The following is a 20,411-nucleotide window of genomic DNA, read 5'->3' on the forward strand; positions in this document are numbered from 1 at the left end:
TTTAAAACTTGAATGTACGTACAAATCACCTGGAGATCTTATTGAAATGCAGCTTCTGATTCAGTAGGTCTGGGTGTCTGCATTTCTGACAAGCTCAAGGGGAAATGCTTGCAGTTTGCAGCTCGGGGATGGGGAGGGGGCGGTTGATGGCAGGAGCTCTCTGAATGCAGACTTCTTGCTAAGGGGGGGGGTGCCTGGGGCCGTCCAGAGACCTCACCTCTGTGATTCCAGGACAGGGGCCTGTGAAGCTGGGCCAGAGCCTCGCAGGAGCAAATATATAACTAAGCCTTCACTGACCATTCTGGCTGTGGACTGAAGTGGGACTCCTGTCCCCTCCCCTCCCCGCTCTCATCACCTGGTCCGCAGGGAGTCCATTCTTGAACATACCAGACCAGACTGTCAGGCAGTGCAAATGATCACTACTGATGAACAATAGGAAACAGACTGATACACCTTTATTAACAGATAGATTCTCCAATCATGTATCTTTTAAAACATGTAAGGGGTTCTGGCTTCTGGGCTCGGGAGCGGGAGGACCCACAGAAGGGGTCCTGGCTTTCTGGGGAGTGCTGGAGGCTGCGGCTGGGTGGGCATGCATCGAGGGACTTCATCACTAGCAGAGGCCCTCCTCACTGTCACCAGTGGCATCTTTGTGGGTTTTGCTTCTTCTATTCAGTCCCTTGGCTGGAACCTCATGGGGCTGCAGGTTCTCACCTCGGCGTAGATGACAGAAACGTCCTGTGGGTGAGTCGGGCCAGGGTGAGGAAGCAGATATCACATAGAGGTTAAGAAAAGAGCAAGAGTCCCAACTCACCTTTTTCTTCTGGGCTGGCTTGGCAGGCTTGGCTGTGGGGGGCAAGCAGGATACACAGGTTAGGGTGTTGGGCTCATGGGGTGTCTCCCTCCCATCTCCTAGCTGGCATCTTTCTCTAGGGAGCATGGGCCAGGGCCGGTGGCAGGGCTGCTCCCCTCTTTATTTTTTTCTTTTTTTTTTGGTCTTTTGTCTTTTTAGGGCCACACCTGTGGCATATGGAGGTTCCCAGGTTAGGGGTCTACTTGGAGCTGCAGCTGCCATCTTACACGCCAGCTCAAGGCAACGCTGGATTGTTAATCCACTGAGCAAGGCCAGGGATCGAACCCGAAACCTTATGGTTCCTAGTTGGATTCAGCTGCGCCACAACAGGAACTCCCCCTCCCTTTACTTCTCAGGATCCCTCACCCTCAATCTGAAAACAGGTTGGCCTGGAAATCAGGAGATACCAGCTATATGACCTGAAGCCCATCACTTGCTCCAAGTCTTGGCTGCTTCCACCAGGAAAGGGGGGTGGTGGTGACAGCGACCGCCTTACAGGATTACAGTGAGAAGTGAGGTGTCCAAGATACTTTGAGAATGTCTACTCCATTAGACACCTACTCTACTGCATTAGGCAACATTTTCTTTCCTATCTTTTTATTAGGGCTGCACCCATGGCATATGGAGGCTCCCAGGCTAGGGGTCGAATCGGAGCTGTAGCTGCCAGCCTACACCACAGCCACAGCAATACCAGATCCAAGCCAGACCTACACCCAGCTCACGGCAATGCTGGATCCTTAACCCACTGAGTGAGGCCAGGGATTGGATCTGCATCCTCATGGATACAAGTCAGATTTGTTCCTGTTGAGCCATGACGGGAATTCCTGCATCAGGCAACATTTTAGGTGTGAGAATTACATATCTAATGTATCCAGCTTAGCTCTAACAGACATATAATTCTATCTATCTCATCTCACATCAGTCTTGCCAAGTACGGGTCCTTGATTCCCTCTCACATTGGGATGAGAAAACCCAGTCAGCACGATGAATAACTCTCCGTAGCCAATTCCACAAGAAATGGAACCATGGGCAGACAATGAATCTTTGCAAACATGAAACATTCTTCCAATGGTAACAGATCCCGTATCCCCTTTCCTGTGCATCTTGGAACATCATGGCTCTTCTTCTTTGGGTTTCAGGTCCCTGCACCCACCCACCAGGAAAAGCCAGCTCAGAGCCTGTGTTGGGAGCAGATCGCTTCCCACCCAACTGCTGCCCCGAATCCTGCCTTCACCTTTGCTGTCTGCTAGGACTAAAAGGATCAGGTTTTCTTATTTTCCTTAATGTGCTAATGAAAACCACATGGTCTGAGGTTGCCTTCTTTTTTTCCTTCTTATGTTTGGTCCTCACTGTGACTCTTTTCAGGAAGGAACTTTGCCCATGTGTGCTTTTCTACCTGCCTGGCAATGCTTTGGGCAGCACATGATCAGGTCCTGGGTGCCCTGGAACGTGCCCTGAGTCCAGGAGACTCCTTGGCCATCCACCTTCCCTAGTACCCTTTATGGGAAGGAGCAGAGCCCCTAAGCTGATTCAAACCCATTTTACAGACTAGAAATTGAAACCTTAGACGGGGAAGACATAAAAGCAAGCTCTCTGTTTTTGAACATACCAATCTTTAAGGTTTCTAGGACTCAGGTTCTATTCCTAGCAATTTATAATAATCTTACAAAGTAGGCCTTATTGAAACTTTATGTATTAGGTTAGGCTCACTTGCCCAGTCACACAGTGGGTATATAAAGTCAAGTTTTGAACTTAATTCTGACTCAGAAACCCACACTCTTCCCACAACTCCACATTGCCTAAGAGAGAGGACTACCCCATCCCCTGCCTGTCATCCTGACTCTGGGATCTGTAGTCAGGATTCATGGTCTTTCTAACTCTCTCTTACAGCTGGGATTTTCCTAGTATTTCTCCTTGACCACCAGCCAAGACACCAGAAAGGGTCTCTTCCTACCCCTGGACCTGGTGCCCTGCCTCAGCAAGCACCCTAGTTAGAGCTTGAGCTAGTCTCTAACTTCTCTTAATTAATTAATTAATTAATTAATTTTTTTTAGGGCCACACCTTTGTCATATGGAAGTTGCCAGGTTTGGGGTCGAATTGGATTGTCCTATTTAGACTTAGACTCAGGCAAAGACAAACTGTATCATTCTTTTTCCTTGTTTCTTCACAATGGTTCAAAAAAAAAAAAACCCTCTCTAGTTGGGATGGTAACAATAGAGGGTGATGACGGCAACAGTAGAGGTGTGTGGGGATCATGTTGAGGGTGGTAATTATGGTGGATGTAGTGGTGTTTGTGGTGGTGGTGGTGGTAGTGAAGGAGGTGCTGACGGTGGTGAGGGCAGTGACAGTGGTCAGGGTGATGATGATCTGGGCGATGATGACGGTCAGGGTGATAACAGTGGTCAGGGTGATGCTGGTGGTCAGGGTGATGGTTGTGGTCAGGGTGACGCTGGTCAGGGTGATGATGATCTGGGCGATGATGATGGTCAGGGTGATGATGGTGGTCAAGGTAATGACAATAGGATGATGCTGGTGGTCAGGGTGATGGTTGTGGTCAGGGTGATGGTGGTCAGGGTGATGATGATCTGGGCGATGATGACGGTCAGGGTGATAACAGTGGTCAGGATGATGATGGTGGGCAAGGTGATGATGGTGGTCAAGGTAATGCCAGTAGTGATACCTTACCCCCAGTTCCAAACTTCCCCTTTATGTTACCAAAGATATCAAGTTTGGCCCAAGATCACTCACCGTCATTCTCATTTGGGGTTGTATATACCTCAGAGTAGATAATCCCGTCATCATTCTCATTCTGGCAATGAACTGAAAGAAGGAATGCAGCTTGAATAGAACCCACCTGCCCTCCCACCTCAAGACCTAAATATCCTGAAGACACATGTGGAGGGAAGCCAATCAGAGGCTCTGTTTTGGGGAGAACTGGCAAAGGGAGGTGGTTATTAATGTAGGATATCCACCTTGGCAGGAGGTGTCTGCCCCCTGAAGCAGGTTCTAGCAGCTTCCTCAGACCCCACATTGTTTAAACTAGAGTTTGGCAAGCCTTTTCTATAAAAAGACAGTGATACCTGTGCAAACACCCAGCTCTGTAGTGTGAAAGCAGCCATGCATGATACATCCATAGTGTTCTTTACGAAAATACTTGGTTGGCCAGATTTGGCCCATGGGACTTAACTTGATCTAAACCTCCTTCCTGGAAGCCAGACTCCCTTCCTGCCTCCTTCTCCCACCACCAGCTCCACGCACTCACTCCTCTAGCGCTTCCCAGAAGCCATCTGCCTCCTTCCCCAGATGACTCTGACTCCTGAGACTTCCATGAGCCCTTCCTTCTTCCAACTTTCCTTAAGAGGCCCTTTTCTGCCTTTATGGACTCACCCCGGTCCTGCTGCAAGTCCTTACAATTGATGTTCAGCAGGTGCTGCTCTCCACCTGCCTCTGGGGGCAGATCCTGAGGTGGAAGGGGCCCTAGGATATGCAAAGGCACAATTCACTGAGCAGGTTGGACGGTGGGGACAGACAAGCTGAGACAAAGAATGTCAGTTACCTTTTTAGATTGTATTAAAAATTTTTTAAATTAAATTTAAAAAAAAGAATGTCAGTAGAGGCTGCTGGAGGTCTGAGGCTGGTTTGTTAATGAGCGTTAATTCATAGATCTGGACATGGTTTATTTTTACGGGATATTTCCTTTGAAAAATAACTCAGAGGGTAGGATGGCTTCATGGGGGTCACAAACGGGGAGGAAGCAGGGTTGGAAAGGATGGTTCACACCTTTTTATCAAAAGGGCCCAGACCCACCAGTCAAGCTGCTTTTCAGAAGGAGGAAAAGCTAATGATTTTGACAGCACACCAAGTGTCAGAAACAAGGCCAGGGAATTCAAGTATAGTGTCTCCTTTATAGCAAAACTCCTAACCCAGGGACTGGCACAAAGGTGGATGTCAAAAAAGTCCCCCTTCCTGGTTCTTCCATGTCTGATACTCTTCACAACCACCTTGCAAAGTCGATACTGTTATTTCCATTTTCTAGATGGGGTGACTCACGCTGGGAGAAGTGACCCCTCCGAGGGTCACTTTTCATAGGAAAAGTGGTAGAGACAGAATCTTAACCCAGTGTGTACGCTACTTCTCCCCTAACATATTGCCTCTGTGATAGCAGGTGTTTCCAGAACTTTAAAAATTAGCCTCTGGGCTAGAAATTGGGTCACACAGGTGGATTTTAGAGCAACTGGTTTGTGCCCCATGTCCAAGAAATATTCATTAGCTCTAATAGCAAGAAAGCATCAGTCATCAGGTAGGACCTTTGTAAATGGCTCTTCCCATAAAACCAAGGGGGCATTTGTGGAGATTCAGAGAGGCCCCTGATTATTAAACATTCCCTGATGCTCATTTGTCACGGCTCTGTCTCTGAGCCTTCATGCATGAAGAACACCATGAATTCGATGGAACTGGGTTTTATGGGAGGGGTGACAGTAGGAAGTGGAATGAACACTTTTAAACTAACATAGCAGAACTTGCACACTTATGTTAAGTGCTACTTTGAAGTGGACTTCCGCATGACCTCATCTTAGTTCTAGTGACACCACCGTTGGTCAAAATATTTGGAAAATTGCCTTCAGACATACAGTCTGTGGAACACCTCCAGCGGTGGCATGTTTTTGTTTATTGAGGAATGGATATGCTCTACAGAAATGGGGAAGGGTCTTCTGGAGCTTGGCCTGGAGAAAGAAGCTGTGGTTCTGTGTTTCTCATGGAGCTATGGAATTGGGCCTGAAGGTGGTTTTGAGCTCCTGAGATTCTGAGATGACAGAACCACCACCAGGAGTCTTATTTTCCTGAGACACAGGCTTCTTAATGAAATGGAACCCAGGTGCTCCCAGGATGGCAGTGGGAATGGGTGGAGAGGGAGAATCTCTGCATGAAAAGGGATGCTCCTTGGCTCCCCATGAAAGGCACCTTCCTCTTGAAGATCTTTCACCAGTGACTGCTCCTCCACCGTCTTGTCTGGGGCTGGGAGGGAAATGGCTGTGCTGTGTTGCTTTGCCTTTAATGCTCTGACCCAGAGGTGAGTGGGGAGAAACACCTGTGTTGCTGAGGCCAGGCTGCACCATTGGAAGGAGGCTCTACGACAGGTGCAGGGATGGTAGAACTCACAGTCTCCAGTTCATGGTCTCCTACTGCAGCTGCCTCCCCATCTAACTCCGTTTTTTCCTACCACACAGGTGTACTTTAAAGCAACTCTGGCCTGCATGGAATCTAGACTCAAGACTAAAGGAAAGGCAAGATAGGAAGCTGGATGGACAGAAGCTGCTAAATTAAAAAGAGAGGAAGTTGGGAGTTCCTATTGGGGCTCAGTGGTAATGAACCCGACTTGTGTCCATGAGGTCGTGGGTTTGATCCTTGGCCTGGCTCAGTGGGTTAAGGATCTGGTGTTGAGGTGTGGTATAGGTTGCAGTGTGGCTTTTATTTGACCCCTAGCCCGGGAACTTCCACACACCAAAGGTGCAGCCCTAAAAAAAATAAATAAATAAAGAGAAGAAATTAGAGGCTGGCTCAAGCTCTAATTAGGGTGCTTGCTGAGGCAGGGGACCAGGTCCAGGGTTGGGAAGAGACCCTTTCTGGTGTTTTGGCTGGTGGTCAAGGAGAAATACTTGGACTGCAGGACTGGGTGGTCTTTCTCAAAGAGTGGTTTGGCTTAGCTCCCAGAAAAGGCAACACAAATTCCTTAAGGGAGGGAGCTGAGAACTTGAATAAGCAAATCCAGTTTTGGATGTCTATGAGAGCAATTACTTTTGCTCCTGGCAAGTGGAAAGTAAAAATGTTGCCTCTGGGGAAGAGGAAGAAGGTTGGTTTGAAGTTTTGTAGGTGGATTTGGAGTCCTAGGAATAATAGAACCAAAAAGCTTTGGCACTGGGAGCCATTCCCTTCAACATGGCCCCAAGCAAATAAGGGTTAGAGTTGGAATAAATTTGTAGCCACCCAAGGTGATTGCTCTGGAAGCCAACATTCATGCTTAATTACCAAGACAGGAAGGAGAGTCTGGGAGTTCCCTGTTGGCCTAGTGGGTTAAGGATGGCCTTGTCACTGCTGCAGTGCAAGTTCAATCACTGGCCTGGGAATTTTCACAAGCTGCATGCTAGGCCAAACCAATAGATTACCTAGAAATGCCATTTATCTGATTATTTCCACTTCTTTCTCCCTAGAGAAGTCTCTCTATAGAATTTTTCTCAACTGAATTTTTTTGTTCTTTTTAAGGCTGAGCCTGCAGCAAATGGAAGTCCCAGGCTAGAGGTCAAAAAGGAGCTGCAGCTTCAACCTATGCCACAGCCACAGCAGCACCGGATCCAAGCTGCATTTGTGAACTATGTCACAGCTTGTGGCAATGCTCGATCTTTAACCCACTGAGTGAGCGAGGCCAGGGGTCGAACCTACATCCTCATGGATGTTCGTTGGGAGTAATGGGATCAGTGGGAACTCCTCAACTTAATTTTAACTAAACTTTCACTGACCCTGATCAGAGGAATTAGAGAGTGGATAACAGGAGCAGAGGCAGCTTGGGAACCCACCAGAGGTGCTCAGACGAGAATGAGAATGGACTGAGCCTACTCTCAGTGCCAGGCTAATACATCAGGTATGACATCAGGGTGACTGTGTTAACTCAGACCTTACAACATCCCGAAAGGGAAACACTTAGTGAACCTTGGAGGGAACTGGACCAAGGTCACCAAATTAGTACATAGCAGACTGGGACCACACCAATCCCCAGTCCTCTTTACCACGCTTCCTTCCTAAGTGTTAACATCCACGGATGCTCACCCAGGGGACAGCACTGTAAGAGAGCAGGTGTTTGTGAGCACACATGTGCACTAGAGTTCTTGTGCCTTCTTTCTCTTCTACTAAGCAGAACAGAACTCTGCTGACCTTAAAGAGAGAGTTGGAGGCCTGAGTTGGTTCCATCATATTTGCAGCCACAGACTCTAATTCTAACGTGAAAGGACACCAGCCTACATCTCTTTGGGCTTATAAGAATTCCTCTGTTTGTGCCCTTATTCATGCTCGGGGGACAGAACTGTGTTTGTGTGCATCTCTGGATGAATGGGTGTGTGAGACAGTGTGTCCACGTGTGTGAGTTCTGCCAGCTGTCAGTGTCCCCTCCCATGGGCCCCTATGTGTGACACATGAAGAGAAGTCCCTCCCCCCGCCCCAATACACAGGAGAAGGAAGCAGCTGGCCCTGTCAGGCTCTGGCTTTCCAACGTCTGGGCTGTGTCTGCCATAGGGATTGAGCAACCAAGAAAGCCGAAAAGAGTTACTGACCAGTTTTTCTCCAGGGTCTGAAATACCCTAGAAGTGCAGCAGCAATGACCATCAGGCCAAGCAGGCTTGCAGGCAGCCACAGAACCAGCCCGTTGCTGCTGGTGGGGGCAGACAAGACCGGAAGACCTGGGGGGTGAGTAGGGGTGACCATGAGCACTGAGGATGAAATTCACAAATGTCCCCCAGACTGGCACAGGAGGGGCACAGTGGCTGGCATGAGCGGGACCACCTGGCCTGGAGGAGCCATGCCCATGTAAATTCCGCATGGATCAAAGGATGTCCTCGGGGGAGGAGCAACGCCATGGATGACCATGTGGCTCCCCACTCTCCATGGACGTCATTGTTTCCCCACCGGGTTGGTTGGACAGATACCCCAAGTAGGTCCGTGCCCTGTTGGTCACCCAGTGCCTGTTCTGTGCCCAACACTGTGCCAGGCATGGCTGGAGGAACACAGAGGAGTGAGGTCTGGCCCTGGCAGCTTTGGGGCCCAGGGCCCGGTTGGGAACAAGACTTACCGTCCAGGGAGAGCGCCCCAGGTTTGCTTGTCTCTTTGGAGACACTGTTCTCAGCCTCACAGGAGTAGTTCCCAGCATCCCGCTCTGACATCACCCGGAAGAGGAGGGAGGCGGCTCTTCCGCAGGGAGCCACGCGGTTCCCCAGCTTCTTCCCGTTGAGGTAGAAGGAGTACAGGACCGGAGGGGAGCCGCTCTGGGCCTCACAGAGGAGCTCCGCCACGTCCCCCACGGCGAGGCCGGTGGGTCTCAGGGTGAGCAGCGGTTGGGACACGGGAGCTGCAGCAGCACATGGTCCAGCTGGACCACCCAGCTCCTCCCTTCGGGACCCCTCCCAACATGTCGGGCACCCCACTGCCCCCTGCCCAGGCCCCTGGGGTGTCTCCCCTTTCCCCACTTACCCGTCACTCTGATCTCCAGCTGAGGGCTTCGTTTCCGCATCTGGCCACTCTCAGGGGCTGCTTCGCACCAGTAAAGGCCGGAGTCCCCTTCCTTGGCTGCTCGGATGTGGAGTTCTGGGTGGAGGACCCTGGTCTGGAGGGGGCGGCTATCCTTGTGGAAGGAGAAGCGGAGCCTCTGGGCTGGCCTCCGGTGGTGCAGCTTCGTCTGGCATTTCAGGGTCAACGGTATCCCCTCAAGGAGCTTGTTAGAGGGGGTGGCCCTCAGCACAGGAGGTGGGAACAGCTCTGGGGAGGGGCAAGCCAGGGCTCAGGAGGGGAGACCTGGACCATGAGGCCCCAGGAGGCTGAGGTCTGAGCTTCAGTACATCCCAGGCCTCGCCTCAGGGCCTGCCCAGCCCCCATGGGAAACTCTGTCACTGTCTCCCAGCGCCTGGCCTCTCATCTCACCCACCAGCTCTGAAATAACACCCACAGCCCCAAGTCCCTCTGTGGTTCCAGAAGGTCAGTGCCAGAAGGTCCTTAGAGGTCACCTGTCCCCAGAGAAGAAGGATCCCGCCCAGGGTCTCAAGGCGGGTGAGCAGTAGGTCTGGATCTGGGCACTTCCTTGCCCCAGCCTGTATCTTCCACTCCTTTTCTAACTCCAGACATGCCCCTTGGGAGGGGTGGGGGTGGGGGTCGGGCATGTGGACAGGATCCTAGACATCTCAGGGCCTGAGGATGCAGTCTGAGAGATCCAGGGCAGCCAGAGAAAGGGGTACTGCTGAAGGCCTGCTGACCTCTGGAGAGCAGACCCCTGAGCAGCACCCAATCCCCCTTCCCCTCAAATGGAGACTCACCTTGGACCTGAACCATGACAGTCTTTGAAATCCCTGTGATCACATGGCGATTGTGTGTCATGTTCCCGGTGCAGTGGTAGTGGCCACTGCTGTTCACTGTTGCTATCCCCATGGACAGAGTCTGGCTGTCCTCAGAGAGATGGAGAAATTTTCCATTCTTATAGAATTTCACCTGGGACAGTAATATGTTATTCCTTCCTTGGCATTTCAGAGTCAGGTTGTCTCCTTCAAACATGGGGTTTGGTGGGACTTGGAGGCTCAGCTGGCCTAAGACACAGGAACAGGGTCATCCTGGAGCTGCAGGCCATCAGTCCATTTTCTCCCTCCATCCCCAGCCTAATGCCTTTCCCGTGGGGATAGAGGCTCCTGGACGGCAGCTTTACAGCTGCCACTGTCCCCTGGTCCTTCATGCCAGACTAGGGCAGAGCCTCTGCTTTCCTCCACCCTCTTCCTCCCTCCTTCCTCTTCCCTTCTCTATTCTCTACCCCACTCCTCTCCCCTCCCTGTGTCTTCTCTCTCGCCTCCTTCCCTCCCACCCTCGTCTCCTTTTTTTTTTTTTTTTCTGTCTTTTTAGGGCCACACCTGCGGCCTATGGAAGTTCCCAGACTAGGAATCCAATCAGAGCTGTAGCTGCTGGCCTACACCACAGCCACAGCAACGCCGGATCTAAGCCACTTCTGCAACCAACACCATAGTTCACGGCAATACCAGAACCTTAACCCACTGAGCGAGGGCCAGGGATCGAACCCGAGCCCTCATGGGTATTAGTTGGTTCGTTACCACTGAGCCATAAGGGGAATGCCTCTCCTTGTCTCCTTTTATGCTGCACTTTCCTCCACCACCTTGACAAGCTTGGGTCAAGTTGGGTTCCTTCCATCCATTGTTTGGCCTTGGTCCTCCTGATCCAGTTCTCACTCCCCCAGAATAGTTTCTCTTTGCCCTGGTGACCCCGGTGCAGCTCTTTCTGCAGCATCCCTCTCTGGCATCACAGAACATGCTCCTGGAGGTCAAGGTGTTCATAGACCAGGGAGTTCCCATCGTGGCATAGTGGAAATGAATCCAACTAGGAACCATGAGGTTGTGGGTTCAATCCTTGGCCTCGCTCAATGGGTTAAGGATCCAGCATGAGCTGTGGTGTAGGTCACAGATGCAGCTTGGATCTGGGGTTGCTGTGGCTGTGGCGTAGGCCAGTGGCTACAGCTCCGATTTGACTCCTAGCCTGGGAATCTCCATATCCCGTGAGTGCGGCCCTAAAAAGACAAAAAGACAAAAAAAAAATCATAGACCAGAGTTTTCACCTATTTGACAGAAGCTCCATGGAGGTTGGTAGGACAGGACGGATTACAGGGCAAGGGTGGCCTAGGGAGAAAGAAGCTAACCTACAGACAAAGGTACCTGCTTCTTTGAACATTAAAAGAGAGAGAAAGGCCCAGGACCTTGATGAATAGGGATTACATGAGCTCCAGAGTGACACCAAGAGGAGGAGACAAAGGCCACTGCTACTCACTCGTAAGGAACCTGGATAGAAGCCCAGAGCCATTTTTCTGGGACTTGCGTGCCCTATCATAATGCTCATCCTGAGATGGTGGAGTCCTGAGTTTCTCCTCTTCCTGGCCATTAGTGAAGACTCCTGAGGAATAGGCCCAGTCTTGTGCTGCTCTGAAGATGTTCGGGGTAGACCCAATGGCCCTGTCTTGTCCCTATCTGTTAATTTTTGACCCAGAGGCACACTTGGAGATGAAAAGATACAGATAAGACTCACCAGTTTTCCCAACACAGGGAACTGCAAGAGAACAAAGAGCTAGAATTAGATTAAGTAGCAGAAAAAACTTTCTGACAAGGAGGCCTGTCACCCCATAAATGGGTGCTAACATCCATTCAACCAATCAGCGACCCAGTCCTCTAAGTACCTAACCATGTCAGCACCCTATCGCTCAGTCATCCAGCCCCTCAACCACCCAGCCATCCAGTTACCCAACTACCCAGGTACCCAACCACCCAGGTACCCAACCACCCAGACATCCAGCTAATTAACCACCCAGCACCACCCAGTCACCCAGCCACCCTACCACCCAGCCACTCAATGTTTATGGTGGACCTACTGCCTGGAATCCTTTGCCCTATCTCAGTTCAAATGTTGCCTTCTTAGGTGTTGCTGGGGTCTCCCAGTCAAAAGAATTCTCCTCAGTCACCATCACAACGACCTACTGTATTTTCAGCACACAAATGATCACTATTTGAAATTAGCTCATTCATTAAATTATTTACTTGTTATCACCTGTTGCCCTCTGTCTCGAATGTAAGCTCCAGCAGGTACTCTGCTGCCATGCTGTCTGTATTTGTTCACTGCCGTATTGTCTATGGTGAGGGCCTGTGCCTGGACCATGGTCTGTGTTCAGGAAGCATATGTTGAAAAAAAATGCATGAAGGCTTTCCTTTTTGCACACTCAGGAGGGCAGGGAACAAAAAGTAGAAGACCTAGGACTTCTATTTACAGGATGAATGTGCCTGAGGGTCCTATTTACACCAACAGAAGAACTGAACAAAGATAGGATCTGATTCCCATGGTCCATCTGTCTCCAGAGCTTTGGGGAATAGAGTATGGAAGAGATCAGAGGAAGGAGGTGAGGTTTCCCAGGAGGAGTAATCATTAAGAGATTGTGGGATGGAGTTTCCGTTGTGGCTTAGTGGTTAGCAAACCCAACTAGCATCCGTGAGAATGCAGGTTTGATCCCTGGCCTTGTTCAGTGGGTTAAGGATCCAGCATTGCCATGAGCTGTGGTTGTAGGTCACAGATGTTGCTCAGATGTGGTGTTGCTGTGGCTGTGGCATAGGCCAGTGGCTTTAGCTCAGATTGGACCCCTAGCCTAGGAACCTCCATATGCCACGAGTGCAGCCCTAAAAAGAAAAAAGACTAAAAAAAAAAGAAGGAAAAAGTAAAGGACTGTGGGACTTGGACAGGCGGCACAGATGGATGAGAGGACCATAACAGGCCAGTGCCTCACATACTGTGTTGTACCTTGTACGCACTGCACTATTGCGCTTTTAGGTGAATGACCACTTGAAGACACAAGGTGGCCAGGAAAGAGAGGTTACACTGCAAGAGGATGACAGATCAGGCTGGTATGATCAGTTCAAGGGATGGAGGACCCTAACCTGAGGGACACAGTTGGAAGATACAGAGCAGTAGAGAGTATTCTGGCCTTTGCGGCAAAGGGTAAGATGATGAATGGTGTAGGGCTGAGTACAGTCAGTTCAGCCAGTCCCTAGGCATTTACTTATGTCCTTCATTGCTGACATTGTCCTAGGTGCTGTTCAGAACCCCAAGAAATGCAAGGATGGCCTTGGGCGGGATGGATGAAGACCCCCTCAGCAGATGTTCACTCACAGGCCATCATTCTTGCTATCCACATGGCCCAGGACACGTTCTCCATCTACTCAGCTTAGGGTCAGCTCAGCCTCAGGTTCTCAATGTGTGCAGAATGATGAGTCTCTTCCTTACCATCCCTCCATCTGTGCTCCTCCCATACCTCCACCTCTATCTCTATGAACTTGGTGTAGAGAAAAGCATGCAGGCTTTGGAATCAGGCGACCTGGACTAGACTCATGAATCCATCTCTTTCTGTGTGACTTTGGACAAGTTGCTCAAAGTTCAAGATTCTCCAGTCCCTGGTTTCGTCTATTTGATGGAAACGATCGTAGTCATTTTCCCCTTACAGAGCAGTTACATAGATTAGATTGACCCACTGCCCGGGAAAGTGTTTACTACATTAACTGAAAGCAGAAAGAAAGCCTGACCTCAGAGTGACTAAGACCTTACTGAGTAGGGATGCCTCCCTTCCCTTTCTTCTCTACACTGGAAAATGATTTTGCAGCTATGAAGTGATGTGCAAAAGGATTGAGGGAACTGGAGCCTATAATGAGGGAGAAGGCATCCAGAGAGCATGGACACTTCAAATGAGCTCATGCTCCCAGATCCTGATGACCTACTGTCCAGGGCACTGCAAGGCCTTGGGGTTGCAATTGCAGAACTACTGTGCATGATCAAGACAGCTGCCAACTGGGGACAAATAGAGTGACACCTCCTTATCATGGTTCCTGTAAAGAGGAACCAAGGGGGCTATAGGCTGAAGATGAGGTGACAGTGTAATTGGAAGCCAAGAGCTATTTTCAAACTCAGTTGCACAATAGAGTTCCGGGTGATGGAGGCAGGGGCCACACTGAACACTGCACTGGTCAGGCCACTGTGGGAGGGAGCAGACAGCCCAGTTTCCAGTCCACTGAAAAAGCCCATCAAGACCTAGCAGACCAGGACAACCAACAGAGTCTAGAGACCATTTCCTGTTAGAGGGCATTTATCTGAGAAAGATGAGACAGAGTAGGGATACACAGTGGCTTTCAAATACTTGACAAGCTAAGCTTAAAAGAAGGGAGAGGTCCATTACTTTACAGGGCAGAAGTGGAACTAGTTCACAAAGTCAGATCAGAGAGGCAGGTTTCAGCTCAACAGGAGGGATTGTCTCACGGTCAAGCTCCACCACATTGGGATAAGCCACTTTGCCAAGTGGTGGCTCGTGCAGCTGGGAGGGTTGGGTGTCACGGATGCTGTGTGTATATAGAGGGGTGGGGGTAGGATTCCGGTACTCAGAGCGGAGCTGGCTAACACACAGCTCAGAAGAAGAATAAGGTTAACCTGCTCAACCTTAAACACATCTTTAGTGGACAGCCATGTCCCAGCAGGTTCAATGTCAGGGCTCCTAGCCTTGTATCCCTAGGAGCCAATACTAGTAATAGGGACCATTTATTGTATGGCCTCTGCGCTGTCAGGAACTTTCCACGAATTTGACTTTCTAGTTTTGTTTTGCTTTGTTTTTAATGTATTAACATTTTCACTCATAAACATACAGCTTGCATATATAGGGAAAAACAGGTTCTGAGGACACAATAGAATACCAGAGACAGGCAAGCAATCAGAAAAAAGATCACCTCTAGAGGAAAACCATGGAATTGCATTCCATGCTGGTGTCTACGTAAACTCGCATAGGACAATGAAAGATCATACAGGATCACAGTTAATGTAGAAAATAAAACGTGGGTCATTCTGTCTCAACGGCAGGACTTTCTTCCATAAGCCAGATCTCACGTCCCGGTCTGGCTCACGCCCATGACATAAGGAAGTTCCTGGGCCAGGGATGGATTCCAAGCTGCAGCTGCAACCTGCATCACCGCTGCAGCAATGCCAGATCCTTAACCCACTCCATTACAGCACGAATTCCCTACTTTCTAGTTTTACGTGGTTTGAATCCAACTGCACCCAGACTAGAGGTAGTGAAGTAGAATGGAGAAAGCACAGGATCTGACATCAAATAGACTTGCTCTTGTTAGTGGGGTAATTCTAGGCAAGTTTCTTAATGCTTTGGCACCTCAGTTTCCTTGGCTGTTTAATAGGGATAAGAAAAAAAAAAAAAAACTTTCCCTATAACATCCTGAAGGTTAGCTGAGAAAACGTACAGACTACAAGTTAGGTATTCAGTGTTTTTTGTTTTCTCGGCCTCTCTGGCCACATCTGAGAGGAAATAGCACCTGAGAGGAAATAGCAGTTCTACCCTTTTTTTTTTTTGTCTTTTTGCCTTTTCTGGGGCCACTCCTGCAGCACATGGAGGTTCTCAGGCTAGGAGTCTAATCGGAGCTATAGCCACCGGCCTACGCCAGAGCCACAGCAACACGGGATCCGAGCCTCATCTGTGACCTACACCACAGCTCATGGCAACGTCAGATCCTTAACCCACTGAGCAAGGCCAGGTATCGAACCTGCAACCACATGGTTCCTAGTCAGATTCGTTAGCCACTGAGCCACGACAGGAATTCCAGCAGTTCTACCCGTAACGGTAACTCTGTTCCTACACATTTAGCTGTGGGGTCCATATCTTAGGCTGGTTTTATGGGGTCCAGAGCATCAGGTGTGACTCAGTCATGCATGAGCTCCCCTGCGCTGCCCACTGGTCAGCCAGCCACTGTCTGCCCCTCACTCTCTCTTTGCTCTCCGCATCCAGATCCTGAGTGACACACCAGGAAGCTCTGAGACTTTAGTCAATGCCAAGGGCTACTCCCGTTAAAGGAAATGATTGGCCCTTGGGAACCTCCCCTCTGGAGGGTATCCAGGTGGGAGGCCATCCTGTCCCTGCTCTCACTGGGAGCACAGACCTTCTCACTTGTCCAAACAGCCATTCGTAGAACACACACGGCAACATGGTGATGTCGGGGGAGGAAGAGCCCCAAGTGGAAGAGGTATTTTCCTCCCAGGGGCAAAATTCCCACCGACTCTGTCCAGGAAGAGAGTATATTTAGGAATGGCTTTGCTTCTCTGGTTTAATGAAATCAAATAAACAAACAAACTCCTGGGACCATATTTAAAACAAGTCAGCTCAGAAACCAGAAACTGAAGTGAAATAGATGCCCTAGCCTTTTTCCTATTAAGTGTAGCAGGTGACGATGGCTGAGGCTGAGTGGAGTCCAGGGGAGCCCAGTAATCACCACACCCCACAATCCCCTGCTGGGAAGCCACTCCCTTCAGTCACTGGTGTGGGGACCAGGTGAGCAGATCAAGGAGAGAGATACAGATTCAGAAGAATAGATTTGATCCCTTAAATCAGCATGGACCAGTTAGACTGAATCAGACCCCTCTCCCGCTCCCGCCCCAACAGAGGATATAGACAGCAGAAGGATGGTCCATTGGAAGAGGGCTTTGGACACTCAGAGCATAAGCCTCTTGACCAGGTGAGAAGCCCAGTCATTGCCGACGGGTCCTAAGAAAAAGCTAAGGCTTCTTAAAACTCCTTGTAAAACCTCACTGTCCCTTGTTGAACAAACTGCACAGAACTGGTTTTTTCCCCCCCCCATTTCCCTGATCTCTCTTCTGACACCCCCAGCAGCCCCCTTTCCTTCTATAATTTCATTTTCCTTTGGAAATAGCCTTGATGGATATTTCAATCTGATTTCACAGGGTAAAATTGTCGTTGGGCCTCAGAAGGTGATTTTCAACCTCCCTAAATTAGCTCTGACGTATCTAAGGGTGGCCCTTCCGAGGACCCAGGAAAATGAACAAGAAACACTGGGACTCCCCCACGACCCATCCCCACGGCTCCCATCCCTGTCTCTCTCAAGCATGCCCATGTGCACGCACCTGTCTCAAGCTCCAGCCATAAACCCACCTGAACCGGGAAAGGTGAAATCAGGAACATTGTGTCTCAGGAACGACTACAGTCTTTGGTGCCCAGGAGGCAATGCTGGCGCTTGGTAACTTACCAAAGAGCAGTGCCACGGTCCAGAGCAGCATGGGGTCTAGCTTGGCGTGGAGGATGGAACTCAGAGGAGATGGAAGGCAGGGTGAGGCTGGCAGGGAGAGCATCTAGGCCACAGGCCCAGGGGTGGGTGGGTGACCCCCTCTGACGTGAGTGGTGTTACCGCTCGATAATCTAAATACAGGAAGTGGGGAAGAAACGTTAAGATCTCAAATTGGTAGTTCTTCTTTGGTAGAGGGTGTGCTACACGAAAGATCTTTCTTGACCGTAAAGCATAAGGGGGTCAGCAACATCCCTGGCAAGCATGTTTGGACGCTCTCTCTCTGGTCTGAAAGAGCTCATGCTAGGAACTAGTGTGGGACATGGCTATGGAACGATCCAGAGACTGCCAGAATCTGCTTGGTCTCAGCATCGCTAGCCTGGAAGGAAGCACAGCGCTGGAAACACTAAGATCATCCATCCCCCACCCCAAGTGACCTTGACTTCTCCAAGTTCCCCTCTTTAAGGAGAAATGTGTCTGGACACTGCAGTGAGTTGGAGAAGTGGAATCTTAAACATGGTCCACAGGACCGTCAGCTCAGGAGTGAACCCCATTTATCGCGGGTTGATGAGATTGGGGTAGAATGGGGCTGGAGTTTCTGAACCCGAGGCTTTAAGATGGTCAGGTTATCATTTTGAGAACTACTCCTTACAAGATGTTATTACTTTCACTCAGCTATAAAAAAGAATGAAATAATTAACCATGTGCAGCACCATGGGTGGATCTGGAGATTATCACACTAAGTGAAGTCAGAGAAAGACAAATATCACATGATATCACTTATATGTGGAATTTAAAATAATGATACACTGAAATGATTTATGAAACAAACAGATTCACAGACATAGATAACAAACTTATGTTACTGAAGGGGAAAGATGGGGGAGATGGATAAATTAGGAGGTTGGGATTAACTAATACACATTAATAGATATAAAACAGATAACCAACAAAAACCCACTGTATAGCACAGGGGACTCTACTCAATGTTTTGTAATAACCTATAAGGGAAAAGACTATATATCTCTCTCTATATGTATCTATCTGTTTATATATATATATTTACTATAGTAGGTATATATACAAGACTATGTATATATGAATATATATCTATATATGTCTTCTATATCTACTAGATATATAAATGAATATATATCTGAATCACTTTGATGTACATTGAAATTAACACAACACTGTAAATCAGCTATACTTAAAAAAAAAAGACACCACTAAGAGAGTGAATAGGCAAGCCACAGAATATTTTCAATACATACGGCTGGCTAAAGATTCATATGCCGAGTATAAGAATTTCTACCAGTCAATAAGAAAAGGATAGACAACCCACTAGAAAAATGGGCAATATTCTGAATAGGTACTTTGCAAAAGCGGATATCTAAGCGCCCAATAAACACAGGCGAAGGAACTTGACTTCATAAATCACCATAGAAATGCAAAATTTAAATGGCAACTGTGCAATAGAGATTCTCATACTAAGTGAAATAAGTTGGAAAGAGGACAAATACCATATGATATCACTTAAACGTGGAATCTAAAATATGACACAAATGAACCTATCTAAGAAACAGAAGCAGACTCACAGACATGGAGAACAGCCTTGTGGTTGCCAAGGGGGAGGGAGGGTGTGGGGGAGGGATGGAGTGGGAGCTTAGGGTTGACAGATGCAAACTATTATATATGGAAGGGATTAAACAACAAGGTCCTACTGTGTAGCAAAGTCTTACTGTATTTTCAACGTCCTATGATAAACCATAATGGAAAAGAACATTTAAAAAGAGTATATGTATGTATGTATGTATGTATATATAACAGAATCACGTTGCAGATATTAACACAACATTGTAAGTCAACTATACTTCAATTAAAAAAAAATTGCAATGGGCGTTCCCGTCGTGGTGCAGCAGAAATGAATCCAACTAGGAACCATGAGGTTGTGGGTTCGATCCCTGGCCTTGTTCAGTAGATTAAGGATCCGGCGTTGCCGTGATCTGTGGTGTAGGTCACAGATGCAGCTCGGATCCCACATTGCTATGGCTCTGGTGTAGGCCGGCAGCTGTAGCTCCAATTCGACCCCTAGCCTGAGAACCTCCATATACCGCAAGAGTGGCCTGCAAAAAGCAAAAAAAAAAAAAAAAAGGGCAATGAGATGCCACTACACCCCCCATAAGAATGGCCAAAACTGTAGACAACCCAGTTGCTGGTGAAGCCATTAGAATTTCTGTATACTTCCAGAAGGAATATAAGTTGGTACAATCACTTTGGAAAACTGTGGCAAAAGCTACTAAAGCTGAACATATGGCTGCCTGATGACCCAGCATTTCCACTCCTAGATTCCAAAAGACACGTGCAAGAATGTTCATAGCAGCACCACCTGCAACAGATAAAAAACCAGAAGCTACTGGTCTCCCAACAGAGAAGGAAGCCCCTCATCCGCCCACCCCCATCCTCTGAGGACTGAACATGTGAATTTAAGATGAAGCATGGAGAGCTGGGTAAAATACCAGAAAGCACTTTCTGACAGTAAGGTTGTTCCTGGAAGTCTTTAGGGGAGAAGTTTCATATGGTCGGGAAAGAATTTGCAGTGCTTACTGCTAAAGGCAGGAACCGAGAGGGTGAAGTTTCTAAGTTTTCTTGCCTGAGATTCTGTTTCAGTGGAAGTGGTGATTCTCTGAGACTCGGATGATGGGGAGAGAGGTAAAAGGAGTGAGGAAGTAAAGTAGGAACTGAATAGCTTGCTGGTTCACCTCAAGGTGTTAACATTTATCCATTTTCCTCTATTGTTCTTTTTCCAACAGATCTCTGGGCTTGAGTTGCCTTGAACCTTGCTCAGCTGCAGGTCTAGATGGTGAGGTGACTCTGCAGGGCTTCAGCTAAGGCAGGAGACAGGGCAACCACAAATGGTCTAGCTTGCAAGCTTGAGGGTTTTTTGTTTTTTAGCTTTTTGCTTTTTAGCATCACACTGGCGGCATACGGAGGTTCCCAGGCTAGGGGTTGAAACAGCTACAGCTGCCAGCCTACACCACAGCCCACAGCAACACAGGATTGAGCTGTGTCTTTGACCTACACCACAGCAACACTGGATTCTCAACCCGCTGATCGAGGTCAGGGATTGAACCCGAAACTTCGT

The 20,411-nt window shown here is 48.7% G+C and overlaps 1 protein-coding gene across 1 annotated transcript; it reads right to left on the minus strand.

The window, feature by feature from the left end:
• Nucleotides 1-456: 456 nt before the first annotated feature.
• Nucleotides 457-17,392, minus strand: FCRL6 (Fc receptor like 6). Its single transcript, XM_047784199.1, has 10 exons — nt 17,231-17,392; nt 11,688-11,708; nt 9,926-10,192; nt 9,090-9,374; nt 8,692-8,967; nt 8,177-8,302; nt 4,242-4,331; nt 3,603-3,674; nt 815-846; nt 457-738 (listed from the first exon to the last, which is right to left on the minus strand). The coding sequence occupies exons 1-10, from the start codon at nt 17,331-17,333 to the stop codon at nt 673-675; spliced, it is 1,338 nt and encodes a 445-aa protein (XP_047640155.1). The 5' UTR covers nt 17,334-17,392; the 3' UTR covers nt 457-672.
• Nucleotides 17,393-20,411: the final 3,019 nt, after the last annotated feature.

Source organism: Phacochoerus africanus, chromosome 6 (genome assembly GCF_016906955.1).
Source record: "Phacochoerus africanus isolate WHEZ1 chromosome 6, ROS_Pafr_v1, whole genome shotgun sequence".
NCBI lineage: Eukaryota > Metazoa > Chordata > Mammalia > Artiodactyla > Suidae > Phacochoerus > Phacochoerus africanus.

Excerpts from the sequence above, each read along its gene's own strand:
- FCRL6 (XM_047784199.1), bottom strand. The coding sequence starts at position 17,333 with ATGCTCTCCCTGCCAGCCTCACCCTGCCTTCCATCTCCTCTGAGTTCC. Across the intron at positions 8,303-8,691 it reads TGGGGCGCTCTCCCTGGACG|GTCTTCCGGTCTTGTCTGCC; the intron begins GTAAGTCTTGTT and ends CTCACCCCCCAG. Across the intron at positions 739-814 it reads AGCCAGCCCAGAAGAAAAAG|GACGTTTCTGTCATCTACGC; the intron begins GTGAGTTGGGAC and ends ACTCACCCACAG.